Raw genomic sequence first — 13,193 nt, 5'->3', positions numbered from 1 at the left:
GTTTTTACCCTGTTATCAATAAACATTAAGTTTTTTTACAAACTTTAAGGAGCACTTTTTTGCGCTATTGGCGCCCACACACCTTGGATATCTATATATATATATATATATATATATATATATATATATATATATATACACAGGTATAGATATATAAAGATATGAATATTTATTTCAAAATGCAAAGAACCTTTTCTACTATGTAAAGAACTTTGGAATGTAAAGCTTTACAGTAAAAAGCACAAGTTAGCGTGGCCTCTTCTACAGCAGCTCCGTTTTTGTGTTTTAAGGGAGCATCCAAGTCCCGCCCAGACACGCTCACATATGTATTTGATTTTAACTTGTTCAGTTTCATATAGCAATTTATTTATGAATTTTAAAATATTTGCTTATCATTTTTTTTATTTTGCTATATTTACAGGATGGAATATGAAGCAACCCAGCTGGAAAAGAAACATGTTCATAGCGTGTATGAAAGCACCGCTCCATACTTCAATGAAATACAAAGCAAGGCCTGGCCTAAAGTCCGCCAGTTTCTTCTGGAGCAAAAGCCTGGCAGTCTCATTGTGGACATAGGTACAGTATAACGCAAGATATATGTCAGATTGTGCACAATATATATATTTCATGCTAGATTAAAGGGCCATTGTACACTAGATTTTTCTTTGCATAAATGTTTTGTATATGATCCATTTATATTTTTATTTTTATCTGGAGGTAACAATGTATAGTTTTGCTTATTTTTAAAAAACATGGTGATGGTTTTCAGACTCCGTCCTAACGAAACCCCAATGTTTTAGATGTATACTGATGTCTACAGATTTCTGCTGGCTCCTGTTTGTCTAATGGGTCTTTTCATATACAGGGAAGGGGGAGTTGTCTGCTCTTCCTGCTTTCTCAGCCCATTTCAGTGGGTGTCCCAGCCTAACCTCATCAACAATGCTAAACTGGGAGCTTCTAAGTAAGCTTTTAAAAGGTTTTATACTGGATTTATATATCAGTGTCTGTGCATATTCCTCTTTATAGTAGTGTCCAGTGCGGCCACCAGAGGGTGACAGGGGTGACTCCTGTCAGGGGCCCAATGGGCCAGGGGGCCCCATGAGGCAAGAACAACTTTTTTTTAATTATTTTGGCAGCCAAATACAGGCTACTAGAGCAGAGTGCTATTGAGCTTGGGAAATGTTATTACAAGGAGTAAAGTGATAGCATTTGAGAGGATTTCTGAGTGTGCACTAAACCACTATGCACAGTGTGAGACAGACTTGGCACTTAAGTTTGTACAGTGTGTGCCTGAGTCAGACGGCAGATCACTTTCATTTGTAGAGGAGGTATGACTTACTTAGTAAATGTTTTTTTATTTCTTTTTGCAATTTCGGATTGTAACTTAAGTGTGGTAGTAGTTGTATGATGGGGCCAGGGGTCCATAAAAACACAATATTTTTTTAGCAATATGCAGCAGTGTATTTATGATTATTTGACAATGCTGTAGTAATTCTATATTTAAAATCATGCAGAAATGTTTCCTCCTCAATACACAAATGGTAGGTGCCCTTTTGGCAGATATGAGGTTATATATATATATATATATATATATATATATATTTATATTTTAATTACAATCCAGTTTACTGCCCCTTTATGCAAGGACTTTCCAGATGCAAGGAGGCATTTTTTTTAAAGATTTTTACATCTGCATAAAATGTTATACTCTCAGACTGTTTTTTTACATCTGCATAAAATGTTATACTCTCAGTGTTTGAAATGAGACCGGTTAACTTAACACTGTTTAGTTTACACTACAGCTGACTTAATTTTGAAATACATGCAAACAAGCCTAAATCCTGCATTTAACCAGATCTAATGGTATGAGACTGAGTACCACAGCTTATGGTTCCACCAAGACCATATAGAGTATCGCATTTTCAAAATCCATAAGTACAGCTGACAGATGGGAACATTTGTAAACCATATTTGAAGTGGTGCTCTTGGTTGGGGAAAATGGGGGGATAAAAACAAACATATGTCAGCCTTTCAAAAGTACTTTTCTTCATTTAGCCATCTACCCAGATCATGAATGTACAATTTTGAATTCACAGAATTATTTTTGTTTGCACATTTACAAATATGATTCTTTAAAAAGTGATCTCTTAATTTCTGCATTTTTTTTATCATGCATATCATACACTGTTGATATAGGGGATGCAATGTGCAGAAATGTTACCTCCTGTGAGTGTTTTTGTGGGTGTCTGTGTTTATGTCTTTGTGCGTCTGTGTTTATGTCTTTGTGCTTTTGTTTGTGTCTCTATGAGTGTGTATGTATTTTTTTTCTATGGTTGTCTCTGTGAGGGTGTGTGTATGTATGTCTTTGTGTATTTTCTCTGGATGCCTCTGTGAGGGTGGGTGTGTATGTCTTTGTGTGTTTTCTGTGGATGTCTCTGTGAGTGTGGGTGTGTGTATTGCCACCAAGTGCTAAATGTGTCTCAGTGACATGACGCTACATGTAAAGGTGCTTGAAATACATATCTATATAGCAGCTCGATTACGAGTTTTGCATTATGAGCGGCTCGGTACTAACTTGCAAGTTATTTCCACCGCTCACCTCCCTATAGCGCTGCTATTACAGGTTTCCAAAAACCCGGCATAAGCAAGCAATATGTCAGTGTTGAGCTCCATTGAGCTCCATACCACACCCAAATACCAGTGCTGCTTTGAGCTGGTTTTACGTGCTCGTGCACGATTTCCCCATAGACATCAATGGGGAAAGCCGGCTAAAAAAAAGCCTAACAACTGTAATAAAGGAGCGTAAAGCTCCGTAACGCAGTCCCATTGATTCCTATGGGGAAAGAAAATGTATGTTTACACCTAACACCCTAACATAAACCCTGAGTCTAAACACCCCTAATCTGCCGCCCCCGACATCGCCGACACCTACATTATACTTATTACCCCCTAATCTGCCACCCCCAAAATCGCCGCCACCTACCTACACTTATTAACCCCTAATCTGCCGCCCTAACATCGCCGCCACCTATATTACACTTATTAACCCCTAATCTGCCGCCCCCAATGTCGTCGCTACCTACACTTATTAACCCCTAATCTGCCGCCCCCAACGTCGCCGCCACTATACTAAAGTTATTAACCCCTAAACCTAACCCTAAGTCTAACCCTAACACCCACCAACTTTAATATAATTAAAATAAATCTAAATAAAAATTACTATCATTAACTAAATAATTCCTATTTAAAACTAAATACTAAATACCTGTAAAACAAATTCTAAGATAGCTACAATATAACTAATAGTTACATTGTATCTAGCTTATGTTTTATTTTTATTTCACAGGCAAGTTTGTATTTATTTTAACTAGGTAGACTAGTTACTAAATAGTTATTAACTATTTACTAGCTACCTAGTTAAAATAAATACAAATTTATCTGTAAAATAAAACCTAACCTGTCTTACACTAACACCTAACCTTACACTACAATTAAATAAATTACATTAATTAAATACAATTAACTAAATTACAAAAAAGCAAACACTAAATTACACAAAATAAAAAAGAAATGATCAAATATTTAAACTAATTACACCTAATCTAATAGCCCTATCAAAATAAAAAAATCCCCCCCAAAATAAAAAAAAAACCCTAGCCTAAACTAAACTGCCAATAGCCCTTAAAAGGGCCTTTTGCGGGGCATTTCCCCAAGAAATCAGCACTTTTACCTGTAAAAAAAAATACAAACAACCCCCTCAACAGTAAAACCCACCACCCACACAACCCCCCCCCCAAATAAAATCCTATCTAAAAAACCTGAAAAGGGCATTTGGATGGGCATTGCCCTTAAAAGGCCATTTAGCTCTTAGGGGAGCTTAGGGTTTTTTAGATAGGATTTTATTTGGGGGGTTTGGTTGTGTGGGTGATGGGTTTTACTGTTGGGGGTTGTTTGTATTTTTTTTACAGATAAAAGGCATTTTAAGGGCTATTGGCAGTTTAGTTTAGGCTAGGGCTTTTTTTTTTTATTTTGGGGGGGCTTTTTTATTTTGATAGGGCTATTAGATTAGATGTAATTAGTTTAAATATTTGATCATTTCTTTTTTATTTTGTGTAATTTAGTGTTTGTTTTTGAAAGTTAGTGAATTGTATTTAATTAATGTAATTTATTTAATTGTAGTGTAAGGTTAGGTGTTAGTGTAAGACAGGTTAGGTTTTATTTTACAGGTAAATTTGTATTTATTTTAACTAGGTAGCTAGTAAATAGTTAATAACTATTAACTATTCTACCTAGTTAAAATAAATACAAACTTGCCTGTGAAATAAAAATAAAACCTAAGATAGCTACAATGTAACTATTAGTTATATTGTAGCTAGCTTAGGGTTTATTTTACAGGTAAGTATTTAGTTTTAAATAGGAGTTAGTTAGTTAATGATAGTAATTTTTATTTAGATTTATTTTAATTATATTAAAGTTAGTGGGTGTTAGGGTTAGGTTAAGGGGTTAATAACTTTAGTATAGTGGCGACGATTTTGGGGGCAGCAGATTAGGGGTTAATAACAGTAATGTAGGTTGCGGCGATGTTAGGCACAGCAGATTAGGGGTTAATAATATTTAACTAGTGGTTGTGATATGGGAGTACGGCGGTTTAGGGGTAAATATGTTTATTATAGTGGTGGCGATGTCGAGAGCGGCAAATTAGGGGTTAATAATTTTATTTTAGTGTTTGCGATGCGGGCGGGCCTCGGTTTAGGGCTTAATAGGTAGTTTATGGATGTTAGTGTACGTTGTAACACTTTAGTTATGAGTTTTATGTTACAGCTTTGTAGCACAAAACCCATTACTACTGACTTTCAGTTTACGGTACGGATCTTGTAGTTATGGGCTATACCGCTCACTTTGTGGCCGGACAGGCAAACTCGTAATACCGGCGCTGTGGAAGTCCCATTGAAAAAGGACTTTTTGAAAGCTGCGGTAGTTACTTTGCGTTATGGCCAAAAAAGTGTGTGGTACAGATATACCTGCAAAACTCGTAATACCAGCGGTAGTGAAAAAGAGCCATAACGCTGCTTTTTCACTCATAATGCAAAGCTCGTAATCTAGCCATATGTTAATAAATGTACAAAATACTTCAATTACCAGTACAAAATGCTTTAATTACCATTATACAGAATAAATTACTCTTGTCTCTTGTATTAAAAATAGAACTAGAATAATATTTTTAAAACGGGTATTGCAAAGGGGTTTAATAAATGGTCAAATGAAGATAAAGCTGGTGAGCAAATAAAAGCAGGCCTATGTGTGTGCTCCATTCCCTGGCTATATCATCATCTGGAGCCAAATGAAAGTGTTCCAAGAGTTGACGACAGGAACTGGGCCTAAAAGTATATTTATAAAAAGTATAGTTTGAGTTACTTCATTTCTTTCAAACCATTTTGCATAAGAAACTGCACAAGGCAGTGATGCCCTATATCCCCAGTACTGTTTGCGTTAACTATTGAGTCGCGTTTGAACTAAAGAACATAAAAGCAAAAAATGTCAATTGGATAAATTATTCATATATCCAAAATTATTTTATTTACATTTTAGCTATGACATCATTGATTGGAAAACCATAATTCCCAGTGATGTCAGGTTTCACAGTTTATTATCAATGTAATATTAGATACTAAGGTTAGGCCTAAAGTAAATTTGTTTTGTATGCTGATCTAGCACATGGGGAAGTTTTGTTTTTTTAATTGTTTTACCTATTTTCTGCGCTACCCACAACATAAAACATAATTTTCACAACCTCTAACAGAATAAGAAAATATATGTTTTTGTAAGGTACAAGATCTTATTTGGGGTAGAGTTGCCATCTTTTTTGGAAAAAAATACTAGCTATGCTCATTAGCATAAAATTGCATAAATAATTAGATAGCACATAAATCAGGAACTAAAGCTGCTAGCATTGATTTAAAATGATCACTGGTTTATCATTGGATTCCAACACACTTAGGGCTTGATTTATCATGCTAGGGAGGACAGGGGCGTACATATGCAGTCCGCTGCTGGAATTCAGCATTGCACAATAGCGATATTTTGCGTTCTCGTGCAACACCGCCCCCTGCCCGCGCACAGCTATTCACATGCGGGCATGTGCTGTCAATCTCCCCAGTCAGATAAGACCGGGGAGATTGAAGTTCTTCACCTCAGAGGTGGAGAAGAGGCTTGAAAGTAACGGTTTGATGCAAAAAACAAAAAAAAAGTTCAAGGAGCACCGTGATGGAAGTAAAAATTAAACTTTATTGGTGTCAAAATAGAAAACACAGGGTATCCATAACCCCAGGGGTAAAATACAGAGATAAAAAGTAAGACAATAACGCAGACGGGCTGACACATTTCGGCTTGTGTCTAACTCTTAGCCCACTGTAAAATCAATAATATCATCCGTGTTTAAAACACACTGTCTCCCTGCCTATTGGATAATGGGTTTACACACCCTCCTGGGTGCGGAGGATTGGTCAGCATCGACGTAGGACAGTTGGGAGGAACGGGGACATTGAACGCTGGACTGAAGTAGTGGTCACAAGCACTGACCCTATCATAGGATGGTCTGAGCACCCCTGTGGAGACTAGGATATTAAGGACGACACTCCAGGGGAGAGCCAGGAGGAACGTATAAGAAGTTGGGATGGATGCTTGAAAATATGATCCGATAGTGGTGAGTCACTACATTCTCATGTGGAGTGTCTATATCCTCACACACATACACGGTGAGGGCTTGGGGAATCCTCTCACTGTGGCTTTAGAGACTGCCAGTATATCATCTGCCTTTTGATGCTTAGTTTTAAAGGGACATTCCAGCCAAAATTGGAAACCACATGGGAGCATTTCAGTTTTGAATAGAAGCATTTTTGTCATATACATGTATTAGCAAAAATGCTTCTAATAAAAGCTATAGCTGTTTTAAAAGTGTATTTAAGTATGCAACGTTCACCAGCATTTTAAACACAGCACTTGCTCAGAGAGTCTAAGGTGCTTTTACCATCTGGTGATGACTCAATTTGTTAATTATAAAAGCCCAACTGATGATTTGAGCAGCTGCAGTATTTAAAATGTGAGTGCAGTAACAATATCTAGCTGTGCTTCACATGCACGTGCAGAGAAAAAAATCTAACACTAAAATATTGATAACTTTTACTAGAAGCATTTTTGCCAATACATGTACAGTATATTGCAAATATGTTTCTATTCAAAGATGTGCAATTACATTTTGACCGGAATAGCTTGTCATAGATTATTGATCATTCATTTATAGTGTAGCACACCTATTCCTTTTCCCTAGAATTTTGTATACATTTCACGGTTTGATGACCGCTGCTTGATAAAAGCTGATTGCAGGTTCTCTCTTGTGAGAACCTGCAGTTGTAGCTGGGCGAACCGCTTGATAAATCGAGCCCTTAGAAGAAGTTTCACCATGATAGCATTGTTATTTTATATATAATCTCCATTTCCAGCCTGAGCCTTAAAAATACTGTTCCTGTCGGTAAAATACCATTTGGGTGGCAACCCTAATTAGGGGCTATATAAACTCATCAAATTAGCCTTAAAGGGACAGTCTAGTATAAATTAAACTTTCATTATTCAGATAGGACTTGTAATTTTAATCAACTTTCCAATTTACTTTTATCATCAAATTTGCTTTTTTCTCTTGGTATTCTTAGTTTAAACTAAACATAGGTTGGCTCATATGCTAATTTCTAAGCCTTTGAGAGCTGCCTCTTATCACATGCTTTTTAAATCTCTTTTCAACACAAAGAGACAAAGTACACGTGGGCCATATAGATAACACTGTGTTCAGGCACAGGGGGTTATTTAAGATTTAATTTATTTAAGATTCACAAAACAATGCTAAATTTAAGTCAATAGATAATAAACAGTCACAGTCATGTGATCAGGGGGCTGGAAGAAGGTTCCTAGATACAAGGCAATCACAGAGGTAAAAAGTATATTAATATAACTGTGTTGGTTATGCAAAACTGGGGAATGGGTAATAAGGGAATTATCTATCTTTTAAAACAATAACAATTCTATGATAGACTGTCCCTTTAAAGGGCTAGTAAACCCACCAAACAATGTTATATAATTCTGCACATAGTCTCCGATATAACATAAAGGGACAGTCTAGTCAAAATTAAACTTTCATAACTCAAATAGGGCATGCACCTAGACAGTGCTAGTTAATGTGTGTGGAGTTATTTACGAGTCAGCACTGATTAGCTTAAATGCAAGTCTGTTAAAAGAACTGAAATAAGGGGGCAGTCTACAGAGGTTTAGATACAAGTTAATCACAGATTATGAGTTTTGCGGTATGAGTGAAAAAGCAGCTTTAAGGCTCATAACGCTGCTTTTTCACTACCGCTGGTATTACGAGTCTTGCAGGTATTTACCGCACACTTTTTTGGCCGTAACGCAACGTAATTACTGCAGCTTTCAAAAAAGTCCTTTTTCAATAGGACTTCCGTAGCGCAGGTATTACCAGTCGGCCTGTCCGTCCAAAAAGTGAGCGGTACCGCCTATACCGCCAAGATCCATAACGTAAACTGAAAGTCAGTAGTTATGAGTTTTGAGCTACAAAGCTGTAGCATAAAACTCATAACTAAAGTGTTACAAAGTACACTAACACCCATAAACTACCTATTAACCCCTAAAACGAGGCCCTCCCGCATCGCAAACACTAAAATAAAATTATTAACCCCTAATCTGCCGCTCCGGACATCGGCGACACTATAATAAACATATTAACCCCTAAACCGCCGCACTCCCGCCTCGCAAACACTAGTTAAATATTATTAACCCCTAATCTGCCGCCCCTAACATCGCCGCCACCTACCTACATTTATTAACCCCTAATCTGCCTGCCCCCAACGTCGCCGCCACTATACTAAAGTTATTAACCCCTAAACCTAAGTCTAATCCTAACACCCCCTAACTTAAATATAATTAAAATAAATCTAAATAAAACCTACTATCATTACCTAAATAATTCCTATTTAAAACTAAATACTACTAATAATTACATTGTATCTAGCTTAGGGTTTATTTTTATTTTACAGGCAAGTTTGTATTTATTTTAACTATGTAAAATTAAATCTAACCTTACACTACAATTAAATAAATTAAATACAATTACCTAAATTACAAAAAAAAAACCCCACTAAATTACACAAAATAAAAAAAGAAATTATCAGATATTTAAACTAATTACACCTATTCTAATAGCCCTATCAAAATAAAAAAGCCCCCCAAAATAAAAAAAGACCCTGGCCTAAACTAAACTACCTTTTCAGGGCAATGGGGAGCTTAGACTTCTAAAGGATCTAAATTATAATAGTAAGTACCACTAAATCAATTTACAAAGCATTAAACTGTCATAAATCAGATACAGCAGAAATTAAAATCACCTCTTTACTGTCATACTATTTTCAGTGTTTTCTTCCTTCTCTTGAATTTCTGTTTCAGTAAGAAATGTCATTTTATATGCCAGCCCATTTTATAACACCTGTAAAGGGGAGGTTTTTAAAACTAGATTGCAATCAGGAGAGGTTACACAGGTGCAGCTGTTCAGAAGTAGTTTCTGTTTTGTTGCACTTACCCCATAATGGGATTCTGTGGTCACAGTGTGGAAGCAAAAACTGTGAGATATTGTATATCAAATTTGCATATCTTACCCAGAGTTCTCTTTGCACATTGGTAACAATGTATACAGACTACTTTTATGGTAACTCAACGGGGAATACTTGTCTAGAAGTGCTGATTGGCTGTACAATAATGTTTATGGTTCTTTATTTGGGAAAATATTTATATACAATAGTAATTATTTTACATCATGAGTAATACTATTTTTTTCTATATCTAACATAAAATATTTTCTATTCTCAGTTTTTCTTCGTAACATTTTCTTATGTTTTCAATAAAAATCTCATGTTTTTTTCAATAACATGATTGCTCTGGCTAAATACTGCTGTTAAATGTGCTTATTTTGGGCTGGCTTGGAGTAGGTGGAGCTATGCAAATCATACATGGGCGTGGCTCTGCAGAAAAGTGTCCCTGGAAACTTTTTTCAAATGCTGGCATTTATGCATCATTTATAGTGTAAAAACAACATTAGACTGACAGTTATTATTTTTTTATTAGGAAATAAGTTTGCTAACATCTACAGTGAAATCTGTATGATCACATTTTTGCCATTATTTTAGCTTGTTTGCTAATAACTAATTACACCTTAAAGTTTAGGACTGGCATTATCCTAATTTTGGGGCACATAAAAACAGCTTGGGGAGATTTTTTTTTTATGCAGTTCTATGATTAGCCCATGTGCTAAAATATTTTAAATTGTTTGAGGTACAAATACTATTTCACATTGTTCCCATTTTATACCCTGACAGTAACCTGTTTACTTGGTTGCACTAATTCAAAGTGTCCTTGAAATGACAGTCTCCTTTTATCATTGCAGGTTGTGGAACAGGAAAATATCTCAGTGTTAACAGTGAGATCTACAATTTAGGCTGTGATTATTGTGAGCCTCTAGTTGAGATTGCAAAAAATAACCAATTGGAAGTCATGGTTTGCGATAATTTGAACTTGCCGTTTAGAGACCAATGTTTTGACACTGTTATCTCTATTGGAGGTAAGACGGGTATCATATCTTATTGTATATCATGTTTCCTATTGGGGCATGAAAGTAAGTTTTTCTGTATGAATATTATATATCTTCACTGAGTCACTGCAAAAGTATAAAAAATACAAGTTTTGAAAAACATTCAAAACAGAGGTTATGATAGCAAAATTTGCATTTTTATCTTATTTTGGCCAGTTAGGTAAATATATAAATGAGCTTCTACACTGATTAAATGATTGCTGTATAGCATGTTGCATGGTCAATTGTCTGAATTCTGCAGGATGTATTGTTTGTCTAAAGATTAATTTTATTGGGAAATATATTTTGGATTTAATGTCCCATAACAGTTTTACTTCCATACCCTTTTAAATCCTTATTGTGAAAAGGTCTACAGTGTGTTGCTTCACAATACATTTCAGACCTTTCTGGCAGCCATTGGGTTAAGCAATATACTAAATGACAAAATCTGATTTCCATAACTATAATAATAATAGTTTAGTTATATATCGTATATCATATTCTTGAACAAAATATATGTAAAATCTGCCTTGCAGTTTTATTCATGACATTTGACTAGGCTAACTGAATTATTCTCATATCTTTTTCTTTTGCAAGGACCTTGACTATTAATGTACCAAGTTTGTCATTGATGCTTAAAGGAAAAACCACATTAGAAGCTTTTTTATTCACATGGTAAAATAGTATCTTGGCAATAAATCCTGATCTCTGTTTACTCTTTTTCCCTAGTGATTCATCATTTTTCCACTAAGCAAAGAAGAATCAGAGCAATAAATGAAATGGCTAGAATTTTACTTCCTGGGGGTCAGATTATGCTGTATGTTTGGGCAATGGAACAAAAAAATCGTCGCTTTGAAAAGCAAGATGTATTTGTGCCATGGAACAAAGCATTGCTGTCTCGTCGTCCTTCTGACAACAACCATTTGGAAAGTAAAATGAATCCTGACTATAATACTAAGCTGCAGAATATAAGCCCAAAACAGGCATCAAGAGCTGAAACCATTCACATAAATAACTTCAGACAGAGTATGGAGTCTAAGCAATCCAATAATACATGCAATATCATACCTACTGAAAACTGCTGCATCCAGATTCCAAATGAGGACAATAGGCTTTATAATGCCATAGGCAGATCTATTCGTTCATGGTTTTTTTCTCGATCTCTTGATGAATCCTCTTTAAAAAGACAGATTGAGAAAATGAAGTCTTTAAATCCAGTTGATGGGTGGATGAAGAGCACTGTGTCTGTTCAGCCTTCTCGCCATTGTAGTTTGGATCTTGGACATCAAAGACTTTTGTTAAAGGATCCCAGTTTAGATGATGACGACGTATTTATTAAAAGCGATTCAAATAAAAAGGATCAATGGTTTTTCGCCCTTAATTCTTCACAAAATGAAAATGGAAGGTTTCATAGGATTGTTCAAAATGACTCGAAAGAAGCTTCGTATCATTCAATTGCTAATTATAGCAGTTGTATATATAACAATGAAACTGATAAATCTACAAATGGAAAAGTCTTACAAAGAACTTCAACAACAGAATCAAATGATTCTATTTTGGATGAAACAGTAGCAGTCGGTGACACTGAGACTGACATTCTTGACACTAATGCATACATGCGATATTACCACGTATTCCGTGACGGAGAACTTTGCAACATTTTAGAAACGGAAGTTCCAGAACTTAAAATAATAAGTTCCTGTTATGACCATGGCAACTGGTGCATAATTGCAGAAAAGTTATAACAAATCACAGACATTTATAAATAATGGAATTTAAGTTACCTTCTTTATATTTTGTAACTGTTGTGATAAACTTTTTATTTATTTTTTATTTTGATTGTAATGTGTTGCACTTTTTGTCTAAAAAATACTTGAAAATTAGAAAACTTTAAATATAGCTAAATCTATTTAAATATGTGATTTTGTTTCACATTGTTTTGCATTGATTAGTTCTATTTTTATTTCCCTTTGTATGAAGAGAATAAGCAATATATATGTTTTTAACTTAGCAAGAATGTTGTAGCTTGTTATCCATAGTACTTTATTAGCTCTTGTGTTGTTCTTAAATAGTACAATACTGTTTTTAGACGTATTGTTTAATAAAAGATAACATTTTTATTCTTTTTTAAAGTTTAATCAAAGGCAAAAGTGTAATGGAGTAGAAATATGGCATTTATTAGGTTAGGCTCGCCGGAAACTTAAGTTAAAAAGCAGTTTCCGGCTTGCCGGAAACTTAAAGTAAAAGTAAATCCTAGCCTTTTACAAAAGCTAGGATTGACTTTTGAAACAAATAAAGGGGACTTTCATTCATGAAGTATAAGATACTTCATGTAGAAAGCTCCTTTATTTGTTTTAACCGATCGCCGTTTTAAAAATTTTTTTTGCTAAGAGGTGACGTTTTCACCTCTTAGCCAATAGCCATGCGGTAAATCCGGCTCCCATGGGTGCCAAGTAGGATTTACCGCTCAGCTATTGGCTAAGAGGTGAAAACGTCACCTCTTAGCAAAAAA

General features: G+C 35.2%; 1 protein-coding gene across 1 annotated transcript; it reads left to right on the top strand.

Moving 5' to 3' along the window:
* The first annotated feature begins 422 nt into the window (after positions 1–422).
* On the top strand, positions 423–12,575 carry TRMT9B (tRNA methyltransferase 9B (putative)). Its single transcript, XM_053700859.1, has 3 exons — positions 423–576; positions 10,499–10,672; positions 11,411–12,575. The coding sequence occupies exons 1-3, from the start codon at positions 423–425 to the stop codon at positions 12,424–12,426; spliced, it is 1,344 nt and encodes a 447-aa protein (XP_053556834.1). The 3' UTR covers positions 12,427–12,575.
* Positions 12,576–13,193: the final 618 nt, after the last annotated feature.

This window comes from Bombina bombina, chromosome 2, assembly GCF_027579735.1.
Source record: "Bombina bombina isolate aBomBom1 chromosome 2, aBomBom1.pri, whole genome shotgun sequence".
Classification (NCBI taxonomy): Eukaryota; Metazoa; Chordata; class Amphibia; order Anura; family Bombinatoridae; genus Bombina; species Bombina bombina.
This window is presented reverse-complemented; position numbering and strand designations above follow the sequence as displayed.

Bases quoted from the DNA above. Each gene is read 5' to 3' on its own strand.
- TRMT9B (XM_053700859.1), top strand. From the start codon at position 423: ATGGAATATGAAGCAACCCAGCTGGAAAAGAAACATGTTCATAGCGTG. The intron at 577-10,498 runs GTACAGTATAAC...TTATCATTGCAG, and splicing joins CAGTCTCATTGTGGACATAG to GTTGTGGAACAGGAAAATAT. The intron at 10,673-11,410 runs GTAAGACGGGTA...CTTTTTCCCTAG, and splicing joins CACTGTTATCTCTATTGGAG to TGATTCATCATTTTTCCACT.